We start from the raw sequence: 21,918 nt of genomic DNA, 5'->3' as shown, positions 1-21,918 counted from the left end.
TGTATCCTTCACTATGTTCTTATCACACTGTTGTTTTAGTTATCGCAACATGCAAAACACACAACACGTGAGGATACAGTCCTTCTGTAAAGACACATGTCTACTGCATACATTTTGGGGGGAAATACACGTGGCAGTTTTTATATAATTTAAGAAAGAGAGTTCATGACGTGTGCCTCCCCCTTCCCTGGCTCCTAATGGGCCCAACGAGTAGCTTATAACAATAACATAGTAACATACAGGACCTTGAGAAGAGGGACAATAGAAAGTTAGATAGAAAGCTATGAAGTGTCACCGCTTGTTTTTGGCAGCGAAGCGTTTGTGATCAGAGTCAGACAGATTAGATGAGCATCCTCATAACAGTTACATATATATCGCCCTCTATCTGTCGGCATCACCATTACAATCATTCAGCCTGCTGCTCAATTTGGAAGCACAGGTTCATTGTCACAGATCATCACAACTTACTGTTACTTTTCCCCTGACAGTTATGCCCTAAACTTGAACTTCAAAAAACACAAATGGAATGTTTATAAAGAAAAAAGAACATTTAGACAAAGCGACAGTGTACATTTAGTTTAGATATTTATTAATGGAACATCCTCTCATGACTTCAATTTGCCTAATCACTTACTTCATGTTGGGAATAAACTGTGGCATCACAAAGACGCCTTCATAACATGTCTTTTCTGCAGTCACATGATCCCAGAGAGAGAATGATTCAAATAAATACTCAGAGCTCCACAGTCCATCTAGTATTCAGCACATCTTTAAGAGGTAAGGATTTGTATTTGTCAAACTGTCTTCTTTACAATGGTTGTTCACCAAGAAATTTAATATGTACAGTACTGTTCAAGGGTTTGGGGTCAATAACATTTTATGTTATTGCATTTTATGTTTAGGTTCAATTCAGCAAGGATGCATTAAATTGATCAAATACGACATTACAGACATTTGTAATTTTACAAAAGATTTCTATTTCAAATATACGCTATTCTTTCCATCTTTTTATTAATCAAAGAATCGTACATTTTTTTTTAACAAAGTTTACACAAATGTATTAAGCAGCACAACTGTTTTCAACAATGGTAATAATCAGAAATGTTTATTAAGTAGCAGATCAGCATATTAGAATGATTTCTGAAAGATTACGTGACACTGAAGACTGGAGTAATAATGCTGAAAATTCAGCTTTGCCATCACAGGAATAAATTAAATTTGAAAATACATTCAAATAGAAAATAGTTATTTTAAACTGTAATAATATTTCACAATACTACAGTTTTTAGAAGCCTTAAATTATGCTATGCAACTTGAATTAATAATATATAAATTAAGTTTGTTTTACATGATATGACAGTTAAGTTTAGAAAATGTTTTCCATTATTTGTGTCAGCTGTTGAGAATGCATGCAAATATTTAGTTATCAACACAAATATTTTACTAATCTATTCTTTTCTTTTTTTGGCAATGGGCATTGCAAGTAAAATGAAGGCCTTTCTGGTTGTTTTGGCCCTTTTTCTGCCCATCATAAATGCCCAGGTGCCTCATTGGGGGCCATGCCCAGAACCTACTACTCAACCTGCCTTTAACCTAAAGAAGGTAGCGTATTACACCTCAACATATGCAATGATCAGGTCTTCTATTCTGCTCTAAATCTTTTTTGCTTGTCTGCATCCTAATGTAGTTTATGGGCAGGTGGTTTGAGATCGCTAAACTTCCAGCACAGTTTGAGCGAGGGAGATGCATTGAGACTAACTTTACTCTTAAGCTGGATGGAACGGCTCACGTAGCGAGCTCAGAAATTCTGTGAGTACCAACAAGTCAAGCAGTATTTAAAAGGTCACTTTGCTATAATTTCATATGCTTTATTGAATTACACAATTGTATAATAAATAATAAATGAACCATAAACTTTATTTTATTAGAAAAGGAGAGCTAAGAACAATTGACGGGACAGCTGTGGTGGAAGACAAAAAAAATCCTGCAAAGCTTGGAATCAGTTTTTCTTATGGTACGAAGCTGATTTTCCTTTTTTGAGCATTTGCTAGATCAAATGCTATGGCATTGCCATGTGTATTTTTCATTAATTTTGAATCATATTTCACGTTTTGCTTCTCTACTTGAATTTACAGTTTTGCCCTACACTCCATACTGGATTTTGTCCACTGACTATGAGAATTCAGCACTGGTATATTCATGCACTGACGTCTTGAGACTGTTTCATGTAGACTTCGCTTGGATTCTGGGCCGCACCCGATCCCTGCCTGCTGCCACCGTCGACCATGGAAAAGAGGTTTTTAGCAATAACAACATCGATGTGAGCAGGATGATCTTAAGCAGACAGCAGGGATGTGACAAATACCTTTAAATGACTGTCTTATACTGGAAAATCCATTTTCAATGTTGTGATGTTTTGTGTTGAACAACATGCGGACTACAAAAGTAGTATACTATTCATTTTAAACACTGCTTGGATTATGAAAGTGTTTAATTTAACAAAGTCTTGGATTTATTACTTTTCCCAAGTTTTTGCGAACCAGAAATGTAATCCATCTGTTTTGTACTGAATTGAAAACACAAGTTTCCAATTGATCAAAATAAATTAGAGCACTAACCAAAACCATGTGAACTTGCTTGCCTTGATTCTCAGTGACATTTTGCACCTCCTTGTGGTCACAAAGGAAAAATATAAATAAAATTGTATTTATTTATTTAATAAATATATATATGAAATCATCAAGTACCTTCCATTCACTCCTTAGTACCATTTTGAAACGAGAAAACTATATATGTCGTTGTGTGTTATTTTAGAATCATTGATATATTTTGAATTAGATTTAGTTTTTGTTTTAATTTTAAGGTTTTAGTAATTTTATGTTGTCATTTTTATTATAAAAGACCACAAAACAACAACGGCTACATAGTTTTAGCTATTTTAGTACTTTAACTTAAACAAAAATGAGAAATTCCTGAGCCTTTTCCAAAATTTTATTTGAGTTAAATTTTTTGTTTTTTATTCTCAAGTAATATTTTTTTTAAATAGTTTTAGTTAACGATAATCACCCTACATGGAGAAAAAAAATAAGTGGTCAAACATTTGATCACCAGAATTTTATTTCAATATTTGAAACTTTTTTCACTGATTGACAGGGTCACAGATGTACAATTAGTTATTTAGATTAATGAAACGCAAGAATACAGACTGTAGAGACCTTCGATATATAATAGAAAGGACAGTCACAGAGAGATTAGTCACATAAGGTATTTTCTAGAATTTTCTGATCTCAAAGTTGTTGTTACTTCATCTTATAAAGGAAAAGTACATATGAGAGAAAACAGAGCGTATTTATTTTCATCCATGCTTATGCAATGCATGTTCAACGGAACTGCAGTGGGCTGACGCGCAATCCAATCACATCTTTACCAATCTCGGTTACCTAAAAAAAAAGAAAAACAGGAGAGAGAGACAGCCAATTAAATGGATTCTTCACTTTATAGCACCGCATGATGAGATAAACCATTGAACAAGGGGAAAAGTAAAGTTGCTTTCTCACTTATTGACAACATAAGACTTTCTCCCTTCAATAAACCAACACTTATTAAACACTGACATCACAAAGGCTTAGAACTAACCTGTGAGACCCTGCAGACCTCTCCTTTGTATTTGGGGCAGTAGCAGGCTCCAGACAGGGGACATTTCTCTACTGGCCGCCCACGGTACAGGGGAGTGTAGGAGGCGGCGCAGATGTCAAAGGGATTGTGGGGGTCGTAGTTTAGCTGGTGAGCATCTGTCAGGCTCTTCTCACATGCTGCAAGAATCTTTCGTGTCTGAGTAAGTAAAGACGGGGAACAACAGGTTATGAATAACAGATAATGTACACATTGGGATTGTGTTGTCAAAAATATTGATCTTGACAGATATTGACACCAAAAGCGTGCGCATCACTGATCTATATAAAAGTTGTGCTCTCATAAAGCTGCCTCAAACAGATCGAAAGTCCAAATTTAACAACGTTTTCGCAGCTTTTATGGTCAAAAACATACATCTGTATGGAAGTATATATGTGGTAGTTTTCCCCATGGTATCGAAAATGGTATCAAATACCGAAATTTTTCAAGGCATCGTATTAACGTTTGAAATTCCAGTATTGTGACAAAACTACATGCGTAAAAACACGACACGATTGGATGTTTAATGTAATTTAACTGAATTACCCTAATAAAAATTGTGGATCATAAAAAAACTAAACATTATAGTATTCATCTTAGATCTATGTCAAGGGCTTGAAAAACATTCCTATCTACCAATCATTTCCCTTCTAATATTATTTTTCCATTTTTACTAATTTTTGCATCAGTGGTTCTCAGGCCCACTAGGGAGCCTCAGCACACTTCTAAAGGGGCCACAAGATAGTTTAAATACATTAAGAAGTAATATTTTGTAATAATTGAAAATGACAAAAGCATTATTTGTTTACCTGTTGTGCCACTTCTGGTTTGGGGCCCAGCTCAAGCAGACGGCGAGCAAAACCCGCTGCTGTTTTGAAGTTACGCAGTTTGAAGAAAAGATTGAGAGCTGTTCTCAATACCAAAACCATGTGGACAGGCTGCAGACTGCAGTGTGTGAAATATGCTGCCATCTGAAACACACAAAAAAGATGTATTAATGTATATTAAAATTATCTTAAATCTATAGATTTTAATGTTTGAAAAGAAATGCACCTACCTCACAAAGTCTCTTTTGTTGTTCGAGACTGTCTTTAGGAAGTTTCTTCCTCTCCGTTTCCATGGTGAGGCCAACAATATACTCCCTACAGATAGTGATCAGCTGCTGTGCCTAAGTGAAAGTAAAGAGAATGTTTAGTACTCGAACCCTACAAAAACCCTGATAAAAGTACTCATGTTGAATCACAACACACCTCTGCGATCTCTTGTTTGTTGTCAACCACAAGCAGTGGTACGGAGAGAAGAATGGCTCTGAAACGATCGACCGCATCTTCAAAGCGTCCTGCTGTGGTCAGCTGATAGCACTGCTGCAGGCGTGAAATGAGATCAGCGAGACGCAGACCCACCGCTGGCAGACCCCCTTTAGCCCCGCTGTCCTTCCAGTTCCTATGGGGGTAACTGTGCAAGGAGGGCAGAGACGGCAGGCCCAGGTAACAGGTGCGGCCACGGGACAGAGTTTGCATAAAAAGCTGCTTATAGGGTCCAAACTGAACCACACCAACTTGGTCATGCAGTAACTGTGGAAAAGAGAATGAAATGCATTAGAGACAGCAGAAAACCATCTGGCACATTTCAGTTTTGTAGTTTAGGTGCATCAGTGTATATTCCTTCCTGCCAGTGATATGTATTTTTTTTAAATACAAATATTAAACAATATTTGTATTGTAATATATTTATTTGTATTGTAATATATTTACTTTTTATTTTTTTATTCATATTTATTTGATCGAAAATACAGAAAAAAACTGTAATATTGTGAAATATTATAACTATTTATAATAATGGTTTTCCATTTTAATACACTTCAAAAATAATTTATTTCTGTGATGCAAATCTGAATTTTCATCAGTCATTACTCCAATCTTTAGTGTCACATGATCCTTCAGAAATCATTCTTATATGCCGATTTATTATCAATGTATAAAAAGTAAAAAAAAAAGAACAGCATTTATTTAAAATAGAAATCTTCTGTAACAGTATATTCTACCGTTCAAAAGTTTGGGGTCAGTAATTTTTTTTTTTCTTAAAAAAAAAAAGAATTATTACTTGTATTCAGAAAGGATGTGTAACATTTATAAAAAGTGATAGTAAAGATTTATATTGTTCGAAAATATTTTTATTTTGAATAAATATATATAAATAAAATAAAAGCAATTCAAATATTCCCCCAAGATTGTGCAGCCCTAATCGGTTTTGTGAGATCCTTTTACCCTCATAGCAGTCTCAAAAGAGCCAGCCAACATGTGATCCACAGCCAGCTGAGAGTTGTTGCACCACATCTGGGTGGGGCTTGTGCCCTTGGTAGGCGGCACAAAGAAACCATCGCCCTCTGCACCACCTCCTCCAACAGAAGGTACATCCTTTTGGTTAAAGGAAAGACAACAAGATGAGGTTACTTAAGATCTAGTTTCATTTACAGACAGAACTGATTTTTATTGCAGTTTTAGACAAAACGTACAAGTTCTGGTGGGAGATCCAGATCTTCTTCAACCTCCCATCCTCCTCCCTCATCTTTCCCAATAGCTCCCTCATCGCCCAGTCCCTCTTGAGCATCCATGAATCCATCTGAGGAGAGCATGATAGATGATTGTTTAGATCGTAAGACAGTGGGTGTAGGTGGTCGCCAGGGTGTTGCTATAGTGTTCTAAAGTGTTCTGGGTGGATTATTAAAACTTTATAGTTATCGTCCTTGGTATGAACGGTAAGTTCATAAGTCATAAGTTTTAAGTCTGGTTTGGGTTCTTGCTTCAAAAATATTGTCTTATTGCAGAACAGGTTTTTACTATAAAATACTACAGTAAATACCTTCATCCAGATGAAGCTCTGCATCTTCTCCCCAGCCTTCATCTCCTTGAGCATCCATGTCCAGGTCAGCAGTCATCTGCCCTGCTCGTCCTATCCAAACATACACAACAATTCATGCTGCTATTCTTCAAAAATTAGATCCATCCAACTTTATAAATCCAGGTAACACACTGTAAACGAGTATGAGCATCTCAAAAAACAGTCTGTCACCTTTGGCAGCAATGGCTCCTTCGAAGAAGCCCTTGGAGACGGTTAGCAGAGGCCAGTTAGTGTCTAAGGGGTTGATGGGAGGTGGCGGCTGCAACAGTTGAGCATTGGAGTCTACCTCTGGCACCTGTACATGAACAGTTCAATCATTCTGAGGAATCATTCATCAGCGAATATGTGCATCTCTGTTAGTAATGAGAATAGATCATACCATTTCTTTTTCCAGGTCAAAGGTCTCCTTCAGGGCTTCAGCTTCCTCATCCATCCCATGAGTGGCAGCAGTCAGGTAAGCCAGAGACTCTGAGAATGAATGTGATACATTTTCATTAAATAAATCGCATTAAAACAATCATGTGAATGAAAAAGTGACAGCACTCACTCTGTCCACAGTTCTTCAGGATCCGCACACGCTCGCTGACATCACCCAGGTAGAGAGCACCTTGGTAGTGTCCACTCATGTCCTTTCTTATCTCAGCTGTAACAAATCATTAACATCATTCAACCAATCCACAGGAATTAATTCTAAAAGTCTTAATCAAAAGTCTGGGGTCACTAAGATTTTTTTTGTTGCTGAAAGAAGTTAATACCTTTATTCAGAAAGGATGATTTAAATTGATTAAAAGTTAAAGACATGTATATAATGCTACAAAACATTTGATTTCAAATAAATGCTGTTCTTTGAACTTTCTGTTTAACAAATAATCCTTAAAAAAAAATATTAAGGCCTTAATATACTTCAAGCATAATCGAAGAATGAACTCGTGTGACATCATTTCGAACAAAATCAGGCCCTAACGAAGTTCGTTTAGGAGTTCGTTCCGGAGTTTGAAAAGTTCGCTCTGGCTGGTAAACACCTTCGAAATACCATTGGTCTGAGGCGATTACATTATAGGTAGATGCACTCTGTGATGTGGAAATCTTCTCCGGTTAATTTCCTCTGTTGAGTCCGTCAAGGTCAGACTTGTCAACAAATGAAAAACACTGGAGAGCTGCTTTATTGTAGAAATTGAAGTGCGATTCTAATTGTAAGCCACACTGACAGTTTTTCATGTTTAATACTGTAAAGCTGTTTGGTTTAATGTTTTGCTATATAAATAAACGTGACTTTACTTGACTGAAGTGCAGAATTGCAGAGCTTGTGCAAACATCCACATCATGTTTAAAAGCAGTTTATACAGCTTTCTTAATTGCCGTTTTCTCACTGCTGTCATTTTTGTTGTGCATTTATTTTGTCATTGAGAGGAAACACGAAGCACATATTAACATTCATCTACACACCGCTTTTAGGGAGTCTGGATGTTCGCTAACAGTACACCGCTGCAAAGGTATATCACTATCAGGGCCTTTACTGTTTCCACAAAAATACTAAGCAGCACAACTGTTTTCAACATTGATAATAATGAGAATTGTTTCTTGAGCAGCAAATCAGCTTATTAGAATGATTTCTGAAGGATTATGTGACACTGAAGACTGGGGTAAATGCTGCTGAAAATTCAGCTTTGCCATCACAGGAATAAATTACCATTTAAAATATATTAAAATTGAAAACCGCTTATTTGAATCGTAATATTTAACAACATAACAGTTTTAGCTGTATTTTTGTTTAAATAAACACAGCCTTATTAAACATACAAGACTTCTTTCAAAAACCTTTAAAAAAAACCAAATGTCCTTACCATCCCCAAACCTTTGAATGGTACTTTACTGCTATTTTCATCATCACTCACCTATCTTCATCATCTTCCTGAGCTTGGCCAGGTTTCCAGTGATGAGGTACAGGAATGTGAGCTTGTCGAAGTTCTTGGTTCTCTGGTAGCACATCTCCACCACCTGGTGATGGCCCTGTAGAAGCGCAGCCTCGCCGAGACGCTCCCAGCAGCTTCGTTCATCCAGGGCTTTTGCAGCCTCCAGCGCCACCTGCAGGAAGAAACAGATAAAAAATAAACACCTGTTCAGGTAAAAGGCTTCAGCCTTCAACCTCCATAAATATCACTAAAGTATACCTCAATGTTTCCACACTCCAGTGCCAGGCTGAAACGGGTCTTTTCATCTTTGACGAAGTGCAGTGCAACCTCGGGGTAACCTTTCTTCTGTAGGTAAGCAATGATGGACTGACCAACCAGTTTAGCATTACGCACCATATGAAGAACCTGAGGGTGTTGGGTAGAAAAAAAGTCATTAAAGGCAAATCCGAATGTGCAAAATGACTCACAGGCAGAGTTCTTGATAAAAAAATAAAAAAATAAATATATAAAAAAACTTCAAAGAAACAAAACACCTGTTTCAGGGACATCTGTCAGGTAATAGGAACATTTCATTTGTGACATTTAAAAAAAAATAATTAAAAGTTAAAATGGAAAATAAATAAAATTGAAATAAAAAAAACAAAATAAATAAAACAAGTCTCATGGCTGAAAATGCACACTAACCTCCTCGTATTTGCGATTGACCAGAGCCAGTTTAAAACGGTACTCAGTGGGGTCAATATTTAACACTCGCGGTCTGCACTCACGATCCAGGCAGTACACACTGTTGCCTCTGACTCTTGTCACATAGATGGGTAGATCCAATGTACGGATTATACCATGATCACTGAGAAAAAAAAATGGAATATGAATAACATGCCATTATCAGGTTAGGCAAAAACAGTATGGTTTTCTTAATGGAAAGAGTTGTGTGTCAGGCTATTGGAGCTTTACCCGGAGGTGAGAGCATATTTGATATGGTTGGAGGTGGTGTAGATGAAGACTTCGTTTTCGGCCCAGGCGCCACTCTTCACTCTGATGTTCTCATGGATGTTACATAGGCTCTCTAACTTCTTGTTGCAGATCATGATGGCTGAACAAGCAAGAGCAGAGGGTCAGATGTGTGTGACATGATATGGAATTATTTAGTTTGTTACAAGGCAAAAATGCTTGAACAACCCTTAAGGGTGGAGATTTTTTATATGCTGAAGCCTATACAACCAATTTTTGAGTTTGCAGTACCGTGTTTGGCCAGCAGGGCTACATGGTTGGCATCTGAACTCCACACCACATATTTGACTTTAGCAATTTTAACCGTGGCAAGGGAGCGCTTCTGCTGCACATCAAACAGCGTGACTCCATCAGCATCACGCAGCAGCAGTGACCCAGTTCCAGCATAAAAGATCTCCTCACAGCTTGGTACCTGGACCTTCTTCACAATCTCGTTCTTCAGGTTCTTTATCAGGAGCTGCGGTGAGACAAAAAAAGTTGTTTGAGTACATGGTCATAACTCCTTTATTTAATGCTGCAAGGATGACACATTTTTGCACAAGCTCAATATATTTTACCCCCTTGTAATTTTCTAAAGCTTTTACTTGTCTTGAAAAAGACAGTTAACAACTTGCAAAACAGGACTACAGAGGTTGTCAGGAACATTAAACGTCATCATGTCGTTCTACTCACTAATCCGCTTTTACAGGCTTGTTGACTTTATACTTGCACTCTTGCAAAATATTTTAACTCAAATTAAAATGTTTTTAATCAATGTCTGAGAGTCAGAAGCTTAATGGTGTTGAAGTCATGCAACCGTGGTGTAGTTTGTTTATAGCCAACGTTTAACTTTTTACTTCCGGCAGTTGTATTTATGCTTCAAAATTCATAAAAGCTGTTCATTTGTGATTAATATCATGATGAACAAAATGTGCAAGAATCAAACTTTTCACAGAGTTTATTTTCAGCAATAATCCAAAAGCCAATGGAAAAATCCTATTAAGTTTTGTCAAGAGATCCAGGATGTTGCTAACTTCCGGGATGGCCTACAAAAATAAGTCAATACTGCAATACTCTTTTCTTTTAGATAAATTTTGCTTGATTCACTTACTGAGTGCATGCGGTCAAGAACGGCAAACCGGTTCCTGGCCACCCAAACTGCAGTCAGACCAGAGGAGCGCTTTCCCTCAGGAGCTGAAAACAGACAGAAGAATTTAACATTTTGTTTTGCACATTGGATTAAGGACTTCTAAAGAGAAAAGATCAAATGTTACCATCAGGATTCTGGGAGTCGCTCTCTCTGGGAATGGAGTATAGATCATATGTGCTGTTTTCCAGGTTAGTAGCTCTCTGGAGGGGAAAGAGGAAGAAATGCACAAGTACAAAAATGCACCTTGATTTGATTGAGGAGACTAAAAAGATTCTGCAATACTCACAGTGCACAACAGCACAGCATTTTCCGCGGGGTTGTAGGACATGCTGAACACAGGGAATTTGGATCCACTGCGAATATAAAAGAAACAGTTCAACTGAAAATTTCAAACCTGTTGTAGGTGCACATTTACGGTCTTCAAACTCAAAGTAGAAAAGACACTGAAATTCACAAACCTGCGTAGCTGCATGACGGCTGTATCCTTGCTGCTGTTGAAGTCGAGCTGACGCAGGAAGCGATCCTTCACATAGTATAGCATGTTACCATACACGGCGTAAGCTGGACGTTCTCTTTCCAGTTTAAACACCAGCATCCCACTGTCATGGCCTGAGAGGTAACAGAATAACACGTTAATGCATATCATGTCATCGCCAAAACCATTCGTCTGTTATTAACAGTAACCTACCAGCAGCAAACAGGTTGAGGTTGGGGTGAGCCCCTAGAACCCAGAAACGGTCGTGATCTCTGCGAAAGGTCTGCACGCCAGTCCTCTTGGACATGTCCCACACACGGATGCTCTTGTCCTCAGAGTTGGACAGGATGAGCTCCTGACGAGGGTGAAACACCGCACAGGACACATTGTTGTAGTGCCCCCGACAGGTGTCTAACTCCCACGCTTTAGACTCTAGAAGAAGGGATAATTTACAAAACAAAATGTAAATAAAAACCAAATTTTTCCACATTTTATTCATTATATCAGAGGGGAACCGTCAGGGAACTCTAGGCCCTGAAAGAGACGTCCGTTTTTTTTTCCATATTAGGATTCTTCGGCTAACGCTTTCAGCTCTGTGATTGGTGGTCCAGCTGTGAAATTACAGAGGCCAAGCCATAGCAAGTCAATGAGAAACTAATTTCAAACGACAGAAAAATTTACCAATTATATTGTCCCTCTAAATGGTTGGGGCTTGTTATCACAAGGCTTATGACGCATACCGCCCGCTGCGAGGAACTCGATCAGGGAAAAATAAAATGCTAATAAGATAGCTAGCGCTATTCGCTAAGGAAACTGCAAGCAACATTGATGAAGAGGACATTGTTGCTAATTTATTATCCACGCCATTTTCAAGATGAACTTTTAAAGAAAAGCTGGAGTTAATTGGCAAAGGTAGACCTACACCAGAGCTTAATTTTGTGCAGAAAGCCAAAGCTTTTTAAAGCATTTCAACCACAGCAATTAAGCGATACCCAAGAAGCTAAAGCTTTACTGCTGGAATTGTTTGCCGTTTGGTTAAAGCTGCAGTCCGCAGTTTTTCCTTTTTGTTGCCATCTCTGTTCGAAATCTGCAATTGCAGTTATTTGCGGAATTATCAACTATACGTGCGTTGTGCCTCGGCATGGCACAGCGCGGATGAATCCAATGTTTTGAGGAGAATGTGCGGCTGTCAATCACCGCTCTGGTGGTGTGGATACTGTCATTGGCAATCACAGATTCTACTTTTTGGAAGTATGACCAACATAAGAATTTTCACCGGAAAATGTCATCTGACCAACTAAAGGGAAAAAAGCATTGCAGTAAATCGTGTCGATTAAATCTAACGATCGCTTATATCACGTCAAACCGTGCAAATTATACTTTGTTTTCAAATTGTTAATGCTAACAACATCAGCATTGCGTGACTACATTTAATGCCCTTCCGATTTTTGTCCTTGTTTTCGCATGGGCCCGGTTGCAGTCTCTTTTTTTCTCTTTCGCTTTTTACAATGGGTGAATTTCCAGTTGTCACTGGTGATTGTCGTTTGAACCTTTCTGGATCCGCCATCAAATTGATATGTTTAATCATATCAAGTGCTGTGAGAAAAGGCTATAAATCACCACCTCCAACATCCTCACACGCAATATAGCCTACTAGCCGAGACTCCTTCTTTATGTGTACAGATGTGACGTAATGACATTAAAAACATTATTACAAGCTTACCATTTTGAATCGAGCTAAAGCAAGCAGATAGTTTTGAACACTGGCTGGTTATGTACTTGCTCACAAATTTATTTTGGATCATTTTTAACCCAAAAAAGCTACGGACTGCAGCTTTAAGTTATTTAAAATTGAAAAGGTTAAGTGACTGATTTTATTCTGCCCACTGTTTTATATGTAAAGCTTTATTCTGCAGAGTTACACGTACCGTTCATCCTCCAGATTTTGACCTGGCGGTCATCTGCTCCTGACACAATGAGAGGCATGCTGGGATGGAAGGCTGCCCAGTTTACGCCTCGATCGTGACCCTGAGACCAGAGCAAGAGAACACAAACTTTTATTCAAGCAAACAACAAAATTGATTCGACCACAAATCACACTTTACAGCACCAAGACCACTACATCCATATTCTTACCTCCAGAACATGTTTCACAACAGCATCAGAGGCCCCAAACAGGTCAACACCAGAGATGCCACGCACCTCCGTGTCTACAGCACCCGGAGACAAGTTCTTCTTTCTCAGACCTGGAAGCAACATTTACAGTCCGACACGCACAGGGGACCCATTTGAAAATTACACAGGATCACCCACATACCAGGGAGGGAAAACAGAGGAACAACATTAAAACTGCTACTCAAAGATTATAAACACATGATATGCGAGACAGCAAACACACAAACATTTTGTTGGGCTGCTAAACATTCGCAGGTACTCGAGAACACAAACACAACATATGTCCTCCATTAGGTCTAAACCTGAGTAAAGGAAGTTTAGTAAACTTCACCACCAGACTAACAGCAAAGACAACAATCAAAACAGAACAGTTTAAATGTGATCACAGAGCTCAAAATCACTTCAGATTGGGTTTGATGCATGTAAATCAACGACAGGGAGGTGATTGGCTTAACTCAGGTCAGGACGTAGAGAAAAGGAAAGGAGAGCAGGATGTGTGTCTAATATCTCAGCACTCCAAATGTCAGCTAAATGAATAAAAGCCCAACAAAAGCTGCACCAGAAACCAATGTACAGATGTGGATGTTTCCAGAGGGGCATAGGAGCTGTACAGGAAGAGAGCAGGGATGGAACTGACTGGTGGATTGATGGGGTGGAGCGTGTCCAAATGTTCTCTGGAGGGGCGTTGGATGTTAGAGGAGCGAGAAAGACTCCAGCTAAGTCATGCATTTGTTATTGCATATTTTAATGCAGTATGCATGGCTTCAATCATGCATTCATGTTGTGTTAAGAGTCAATTTAATGATTAAATGACAGATCTATGTTCATGTTGATGCATCAACTTGGAGGTAATGCAAATTAATAAACTTGTATAACTCCATTGGGTATTTAAAAAAATAAATAAAATGTATATATAAAAAAAACCTTTTCTAGTTATTTTATGCTTTAAATTTTTTACTGGGTTAAAAATAAATAACTTTTTTTTTTTTTTTTTTTTTTATCAAATATTGCCTTCAAATATTGTTAGGACAATGGGGGACCTTGGGGTGAAAAAGGCTGAGAACCACTGTTAAATTCAAGAAAAGTCAAGAATTATTAGTTTTCAATTCCTAATACAATTACATTGCATGTATTTGTATTATCCATGCAGTAACATTCACTTAATATTTTATGTGAAGGGAAAATAGGCAGAGAAAGAACTTGTGTTAAGGCTTCAAACTTGTGTATAGTGTTAAGGAATGAGCATTTGATCTCAGTCAGTGCAGACAGCAGTGGTGTTAAAGGTTAATGAGCAAGAAAGAGGTTCAGAACAATGAAAGCAAAGGAGACAGACATTGACATCATTAAAACATGCAGAATCTCAAAAACACCTCTCACATTCAACTTTTCCTTAAATAAGACTTTTGAGCCTTTATTTTAAGTGTTTCATGAATTGTTTGTTCCATGTAAACATCACCTCTCAGTGATTTGGTCGTCTCAACATCACTATTTAAATGGATAGTTCACCCAAAAATGAAAATTGTCGTCATCATTTACACACCCTCAAGCTGTTCCAAACCTGTATGAGTTTGTTTCTTTTGTTGAACACAAAAAGAAGATATTTTAAAGAATGTTGGTAACCAGACAGTTGACGGCACCCATTGACTTCCATAGTAAAAAAAAAAGAAATACTGTGGAAGTCAATGGGTTCAATCAACTGTCTGGTTACCAACATTCTTTAAAATCTCTTCTTTTGAGTTCAACAGAAGAAAGAAACTCTTACAGATTTGGAACAACATGGGGTTGAGTAAGTAATAACAACATTTTCAATTTTGGGTGAACCATCCCTTTAATCTTCCCCCAAAAAAACATTTAAAATTTAAATTACTAGACAAATGCTTGATGCATGAGAGTGAGAGGTGTTTTTGCTTCAAGCCCACAGAGTTTTGTTCTGTACACACTGTAGAGAGAGGACATGAGGAAGAGAATGCCATTAGGCAGCCTCTATCTTCCTTCATCCCCTCTCTCCATTCCCACCTCCCCAGCCTTCCCAAAACACTCAATCCTGTCCCAAGCCTCCTCACCAGAAATATCCCACACGCGCACAGTCTGATCCAGGCTGGCCGACACCACCAGGTCCTCAGAGGGATGGAACTGAGCGCACATCACATAGTGATTATGCCCCGTCAGCACACTACAGAGAAGAGACAGCACAGAGAACATGAACAACTCAGTTTCACTTAGCTACAGGTAATAATAGTGTTGCTCAGGTCAAACTATTTGTTTTTAAAAGGGGTGAGCATTTTCAGGTAATTTTTGTACATGAAATTTAGTTTTTGGTTTTATTCGCAGAATAGGTTAATTTCAATATCCTAATAATTAAATGAATTACTTAAATTTGGTAACACCTGCTTCCCTGGTGCTCGTGTTTCTGAAATCGCTGCTCGCGTTCCCGAGATCCTGAACGGTGACGAGCGCGTCGGAACTGTGGTCCTGCACGCGGGAGTGAACGACATCAGGCTGCGCCAGACGGAGATTCTGAAGAAAGACTTCAGGAATCTAATCGATACGGTACGCAGCACATCGCCTGAAACAACGATCATTGTGTCAGGACCGCTTCCCACGTACCGACTAGGGCATGAAAAATTCAGCAGATTATTTGCGCTAAATGAATGGTTAATGTCATGGTGCAATGAGCAGAAACTGCTCTTTGTAAATAATTGGAATCTGTTTTGGGAGCGTCCTAGGCTTTTCCGTGCTGATGGCTTACACCCAAGCAGATTCGGAGCGGATCTTCTGTCAGATAACATCTCCAAAATGTTAAATACCCTTTGACTAGTAACCAAAAGTCCAAATCATAGTCTCTGCTGCACCAATTCAACTGATATAAATACTAGTGTAGAACATTGCATAGAAACCGTGTCTATTCCTCGTTTAGTGAGATCAAATAATAAATCTAATGCAGGATCTAGGAAAAATCTAATTGTTATTAAAACAGAAAATGTTGCTATTAGTAAACAAAAACTATTTCTAAAGCTAGGTCTTCTAAACATTAGATCACTCACACCTAAGGCAGTTATTGTAAATGAAATAGTCACAGATAATAGCTTCGATGTACTTTGCCTTACTGAAACCTGGCTTAAACCAAATGATTATTTCGGTATTAATGAGTCTACTCCTCCTGGATACTGTTATAAGCATGAGCCCCGTCTGATTGGCCGTGGCGGAGGTGTTGCAACCATTTATAAAGATATTCTAAATGTTACTCAGAAAACGGGTTATAAGTTTATTTCATTTGAAGTACTTGTACTAAATGTTACGCTCTTAGATGTTAGAAAAACATCCCTATTATCTCTAGCCTTGGCTACCGTATATAGACCGCCAGGGCCTTACGCTGATTTCCTAAAAGAGTTTGCAGATTTTCTCTCAGACCTATTAGTCAATGTCGATAAAGCATTAATTGTTGGAGATTTTAACATACACGTAGATAATCCAAATGATGCGTTAGGAGCTGCGTTTACAGATTTATTAAATTCATTTGGGGTCAAGCAAAACGTCACCGGACCAACTCATCGTCTTAATCATACACTCGATTTAATTATATCACACGGAACCGATCCAACCGATATAGATATCATTCCACAAAGTGATGAAGTCACTGATCACTACATGGTAACTTGCATATTACGTACTGCTGTAATATGTCATGCGGCGTCGCGTTATCAACCAGGCAGAACAATCCTTCCATCCACCATAGATAATTTCTCAAATTGCTTATCTAATCTGTCTCAGCTGCTGCCTGAACCCAAACAAACAGATGAACTAGAAGAACTAACTAGCACTATGAGCACCATTCTCTCTAGAACATTGGATGTGGTTGCACCTATTAAATTAAAAAAGGTCAGAGAGAAAAATAAAGCACCATGGTATAACAATACTACGCATGTTTTAAAGAGAGAAACCCGTATTTTAGAGCGTAAATGGAAACAAACTAATTTAGAGGTCTTTAGAATCGCGTGGAAAGACAGTATGTCACGTTATAAAAAGGCCCTAAAAGCTGCCAGGGCTGAGCACCTCCGCAAACTAATAGAAAACAACCAAAACAATCCAAGGTTTCTATTTAACACCGTGGCTAGACTAACAAATAAACAGACGTCACCCGAACAAAATATCCCGTTACAGTTCAGTAGTAATGATTTCATGAACTACTTCACTGAGAAAATAGAAAGCATCAGAACCACAATTATAAACGTTCAATCTTCAATCGCGCCTTACAATTCAGCTTCAATTATCACCCCGAAAGAACAATTACAGTGCTTTACAACTATAGAACAAAAAGAGTTAAATAAACTTATCACTTCATCTAAAACAACAACATGTTTATTAGATCCTATACCAACTAAACTACTGAAAGAAGTGTTATCTGTAGTGGAAGAGCCTCTCCTCAATATTATTAACTCGTCTTTATCTTTAGGTCATGTTCCAAGAACATTTAAACTGGCAGTTATAAAACCTCTCATTAAGAAACCACAATTAGATCATAATAATCTAGCAAATTATAGACCCATTTCAAATCTTCCATTTATGTCTAAAATATTAGAAAAAGTGGTGTCCGCTCAACTGGGCTCTTTCTTGCAACAAAATGATATCTATGAAAAGTTTCAGTCTGGATTCAGACCGCATCATAGCACTGAAACTGCGCTCGTTAAAATCACAAATGATTTACTTTTAGCTTCTGACCAAGGCTGTATCTCAATACTAGTTTTACTTGATCTTAGTGCTGCGTTCGATACTATAGATCACACAATACTCTTAGATCGACTACAAAATTATACTGGTGTTCAAGGACAAGCACTAAGCTGGTTCAAATCATACCTATCTGACCGCTACCATTTTGTCTATTTAAATGGAGAAAAATCGATCATAACTCCAGTAAACTATGGAGTGCCGCAGGGATCTGTATTAGGCCCCCTGTTATTTTCAATATATATGATGCCACTTGGAAATATTATAAGGAAACATGGAATTAGTTTCCATTGTTATGCTGATGACACTCAAATATATATTTCATCACGGCCGGATGAAAACGCTACATTTTCCAAATTGACAGAGTGTGTTAAAGATATAAAAGATTGGATGACGCGTAATTTTCTTTTATTAAATCCAGACAAGACAGAGGTAATACTTATCGGTTCAAAAAACCGCCCACAAAACCTCGCACAATACAACTTTAACATCATAGGATGTCCTGTTACTTTATCCTCTACAGTAAAAGACCTGGGTGTTATACTCGATTGCAACCTGTCTTTTGAAAATCATATTTCTTATGTTACAAAAACAGCCTTTTTCCACCTTAGAAACATTGCTAAGCTACGTAATATGCTATCAGTTTCTGATGCAGAAAAGTTAGTTCATGCATTCATGACCTCGAGACTGGATTACTGTAATGCTTTATTAGCTGGTTGTCCTGCATCCTCAATAAACAAGCTACAGTTAGTCCAAAATGCCGCCGCTAGAGTTCTTACGAGATCAAGAAAATATGATCATATAACACCGATTTTATCATCACTGCATTGGTTACCTATAAAGTTCCGTATTAATTACAAGGTATTGCTACTGACTTATAAAGCCCTAAACGGCTTAGCTCCAGTCTATTTAACGGATCTTCTATCGCCCTATAATCCATCGCGCTCTTTGAGATCACTAAATTCAAGGCTTTTGGTCATACCTAGGATATCCAGAACCACCAAAGGAGGGAGAGCATTTTCACATTTGGCTCCAAAACTCTGGAATAGTCTTCCTGATACTGTTCGTTGCTCAGACTCGCTCTCCCAGTTTAAAACTAGATTAAAGTCGCATCTCTTCAGCCAGGCATTCATATAATCCTACAGTTCAAACTACAATCCGGCCTCTATCCAATGCCAGAGGAGAACTGGCCCCCGACTGAGCCTGGGTTCTCCCAAGGTTTTTTTTTTCTCCATTAAGGCACCTGATGGAGTTTTAGGACACCATTAGGTCACTTGATGGAGTTTTTCGGTTCCTTGCCACTGTTGCCTTTGGCTTGCTCAGTTGGGGATATTTTGGGGATATTTAATTTAATTTTATCAATCAATAAATTCCTCTTGAAACAAACTTTGTTGTATTATTTTAATTTAATACTGTGAAGCTGCTTTGATGCAATCTGTATTGTGAAAAGCGCTATACAAATAAACTTGACTTGACTTGACTTAACACTATTTCGAAGGTCTATTTTTATTTAAAAAAGTACAAGTGACTTTGCAACTTGTCAACTACCAATCAATCATTTGATTATTAGTAGACTGTCTGCTTAATATCTGCTCACATTTTATTTTGATGTTCCCCCAGCAGACATTCTACTATAAGTAACTACATGTCAACTTATTCTACTAACCCGAACACCTGACTCTAACATACTAACTCTCTACTAATACTCTAATTAAAGTTAGATGTGATGTAGTTGCAAAGTTCTTCATAAATAATTAGCAGAATGTCTAAAGTGGGTTATCGGAATTAAGTGGAACCAAAAATTCTTGATTACTTGTGCAAATCCACTAGTTCATGAGCTGTCTAAAGACTCACCAGACACATGTTCTGGACTGCCAGTTCCAAATGCGAATGGTCTGATCATCTGAAGCACTCAGGATCCAGGGATACTCCTGAAAAAGATAGCTAGAAGTTAGTCTATTGTAAACATTACAAAAAAAATTATTAAAGAGCATCATAAAGTTGGATGCGAGTAGGGCTCACATGATGGAAGAATGTGGTACGAATGTAGTCAAGATGTCCAAGCAGAGTGAAAAGACACCGACGCAGCTTGTAGTTCCACACCTAATAATCAGAGTCAAATAACTGTCAGTACATCAAAACATGTGAGAAAAACTCAGTAACAATTTACAAGAGAGGTCCGGTCTCTATATTTCCTTCCCAGAGGTCAGTGCATTATATATAAATAAATGTATATAAAATGTAATGACAGGCTTTCGGTAACGCATCGTTTTGCTTCAGAAGGCCTTTATTAACCCCCCTGGAGCCATATGGATTACTTTCATGATGGATGGGTGGATGCTCTTTTTTGGGCTACAAAAACAAGGTACCATTCACTACCATTATATAGCTGGGAAGAGCCAGAATATATATTTTTAATATAACTCGTATTGAGTTTGGCTGAGAGAAGAAGTGATATACACCTAGGATTGCTTGAGGGTGAGTAAATTATGGAATACATTTTCATTTTTGAGTGAACTAATACAATTAAAAAGTAAGTTCATGTTTGCTCAGGTCCATTAACTGTTAAAACACACTAAAATGTAACAAATGCTTTAGAAATGTTCTTCATTGTTAGCAACAAATTGAAACTCTAACCGACTCCATCCAACTATTAAGTAGCAGTGGCCAGGTGACAAATTTCTCAAACAACAGTACTGAGAATGAAGCAAGCAAACCTTGATCTTGTAGTCATCTCCTCCCGACACAAACAGTGGCTGCTGCTTATGGAAGTCAATACCTCTGACTGGACCTAAATTAATTCACATCATCATTAGATCGCAGAATAAATGACAGGAGGAAATGAAATAGTTGATCGGCTGTTTCATACCATCATGCTCGTCAAACTTGTCAATAAGAGTGCACATGCGATAGTCCCACAGCTGGATGACGCCGTTGTGCAGACTAGCGAGAATCCAGGGCCGTTTCGGGTGGAAACTCAGCCCTACAGAAAAAGACAAAACAATAATCAATTCAGCTATTTATTAATATAAAGACAGTCAACAAGATGGTGTTATGAGAACATAATCACATTGACATTAATTTAACCAGATTATTATTCCTTTATAAATGATAATAATCTGGTCAAGATAATGAATTCAGCGCGTTCTCAACGAAACAAAAATACAAAAAACATCATAGAAGAGAATATTTACTGCAACGTCTGAATGGCTAACAACAAATACTAGCGTTGTGCTAACGCCGAATGACAGAAGTTACAGTATTCAGCACGATTTTAATTGAATGCTTGCTGGAAAAGACAATGGATTATATTCAACAAAGATTAAGAATAGACGCAAATCAGACAAACGAACATAAAGAGAACCATAATAATTACATTAAAAAGCAGTCAAGGGAAGTTAGCCAGAGCAGATATCTTACCTTTCACCCGGGCCGACTTTGTCTCGAATTTGGTCAACATTTCCACTGACAATAATAACCGAATAGGAATGCGTTATGTATGTAGATGTAGATCAGTTTACGTTAATTTAAATCCTAAAAACATCCCCCGTTAGGAAGGGATTATGCGTGTAGGATTCTGCGGCTCCACTTCCGTAGCTGACACGTCTACTCAATCCACAGCACTCAACTCGGGCCGTGGCGTGTTCCAGTGCGCGAACAAATAAAGTTTGACGATTCAAATGCCAACATCACAAAGTCCACGTCATGGAGCCTTCGTCATCTGCATTTTAAAAAGATGAAAAACTCGTTTTTATCAGTCAGTCACTTGACAGACCACTGTCAATAAACGGAAATAATAATCAGGAACACTGCGTGTATAAGTAAACAATAGTATATTGCATTGTTCTTTGTTGCGGTTACTCATCACGTTGTTTCCATAATTTGCCATATTATTAGTTCCAATGTTTATTATAACT

The 21,918-nt window shown here is 37.9% G+C and overlaps 2 protein-coding genes across 3 annotated transcripts; one reads left to right on the top strand and one right to left on the bottom strand.

Moving 5' to 3' along the window:
* The first annotated feature begins 691 nt into the window (after positions 1 to 691).
* On the top strand, positions 692 to 2,623 carry apoda.1 (apolipoprotein Da, duplicate 1). Of its 2 annotated transcripts, XM_082174438.1 has the most exons (5): positions 692 to 777; positions 1,485 to 1,602; positions 1,688 to 1,809; positions 1,929 to 2,014; positions 2,136 to 2,623. In XM_082174438.1, the coding sequence occupies exons 2-5, from the start codon at positions 1,489 to 1,491 to the stop codon at positions 2,369 to 2,371; spliced, it is 558 nt and encodes a 185-aa protein (XP_082030564.1). In that variant the 5' UTR covers positions 692 to 777; positions 1,485 to 1,488; the 3' UTR covers positions 2,372 to 2,623. The 2 variants fall into 2 exon arrangements, with proteins under 2 accessions (XP_082030564.1, XP_082030563.1); XM_082174437.1 differs by lacking the exon at positions 692 to 777 and having other exon boundaries at positions 1,292 to 1,602.
* A 476-nt stretch (positions 2,624 to 3,099) lies between these two features.
* copa (COPI coat complex subunit alpha) lies at positions 3,100 to 21,653 on the bottom strand. Its single transcript, XM_082172338.1, has 29 exons — positions 21,422 to 21,653; positions 20,871 to 20,984; positions 20,719 to 20,792; positions 20,024 to 20,104; positions 19,856 to 19,932; positions 15,340 to 15,449; positions 13,238 to 13,347; positions 13,030 to 13,129; positions 11,315 to 11,533; positions 11,085 to 11,235; positions 10,913 to 10,979; positions 10,751 to 10,826; positions 10,588 to 10,670; positions 9,729 to 9,954; positions 9,441 to 9,579; positions 9,171 to 9,333; positions 8,745 to 8,891; positions 8,469 to 8,658; positions 7,121 to 7,216; positions 6,953 to 7,041; positions 6,745 to 6,868; positions 6,535 to 6,624; positions 6,188 to 6,294; positions 5,940 to 6,089; positions 4,923 to 5,246; positions 4,730 to 4,840; positions 4,482 to 4,643; positions 3,637 to 3,831; positions 3,100 to 3,440 (listed from the first exon to the last, which is right to left on the bottom strand). The coding sequence occupies exons 1-29, from the start codon at positions 21,459 to 21,461 to the stop codon at positions 3,381 to 3,383; spliced, it is 3,675 nt and encodes a 1,224-aa protein (XP_082028464.1). The 5' UTR covers positions 21,462 to 21,653; the 3' UTR covers positions 3,100 to 3,380.
* Between the last annotated feature and the right edge of the window lie 265 nt (positions 21,654 to 21,918).

The sequence above is a fragment of the Leuciscus leuciscus genome (assembly GCF_965113295.1).
Source record: "Leuciscus leuciscus genome assembly, chromosome: 6".
NCBI lineage: Eukaryota > Metazoa > Chordata > Actinopteri > Cypriniformes > Leuciscidae > Leuciscus > Leuciscus leuciscus.
Note: the sequence above shows the minus strand (reverse complement) of the source record. Positions and strands in the feature narration are given on the sequence as shown.

What these genes read in the sequence shown, in the direction of transcription:
- copa (XM_082172338.1), bottom strand. Translation starts at nt 21,461, where the DNA reads ATGTTGACCAAATTCGAGACAAAGTCGGCCCGGGTGAAAG. An exon ending in AGCCCTGCTGGCCAAACACG is followed by an intron (nt 9,580 to 9,728) that starts GTACTGCAAACT and finishes TTGCTTGTTCAG; the next exon opens with CCATCATGATCTGCAACAAG. An exon ending in CCTGAAGAACTGTGGACAGA is followed by an intron (nt 7,042 to 7,120) that starts GTGAGTGCTGTC and finishes ATTCATTCTCAG; the next exon opens with AGTCTCTGGCTTACCTGACT.
- apoda.1 (XM_082174437.1), top strand. Translation starts at nt 1,354, where the DNA reads ATGACAGTTAAGTTTAGAAAATGTTTTCCATTATTTGTGTCAGCTGTT. An exon ending in GTAGCGAGCTCAGAAATTCT is followed by an intron (nt 1,810 to 1,928) that starts GTGAGTACCAAC and finishes TTATTTTATTAG; the next exon opens with AAAAGGAGAGCTAAGAACAA. An exon ending in TGGAATCAGTTTTTCTTATG is followed by an intron (nt 2,015 to 2,135) that starts GTACGAAGCTGA and finishes TTGAATTTACAG; the next exon opens with TTTTGCCCTACACTCCATAC.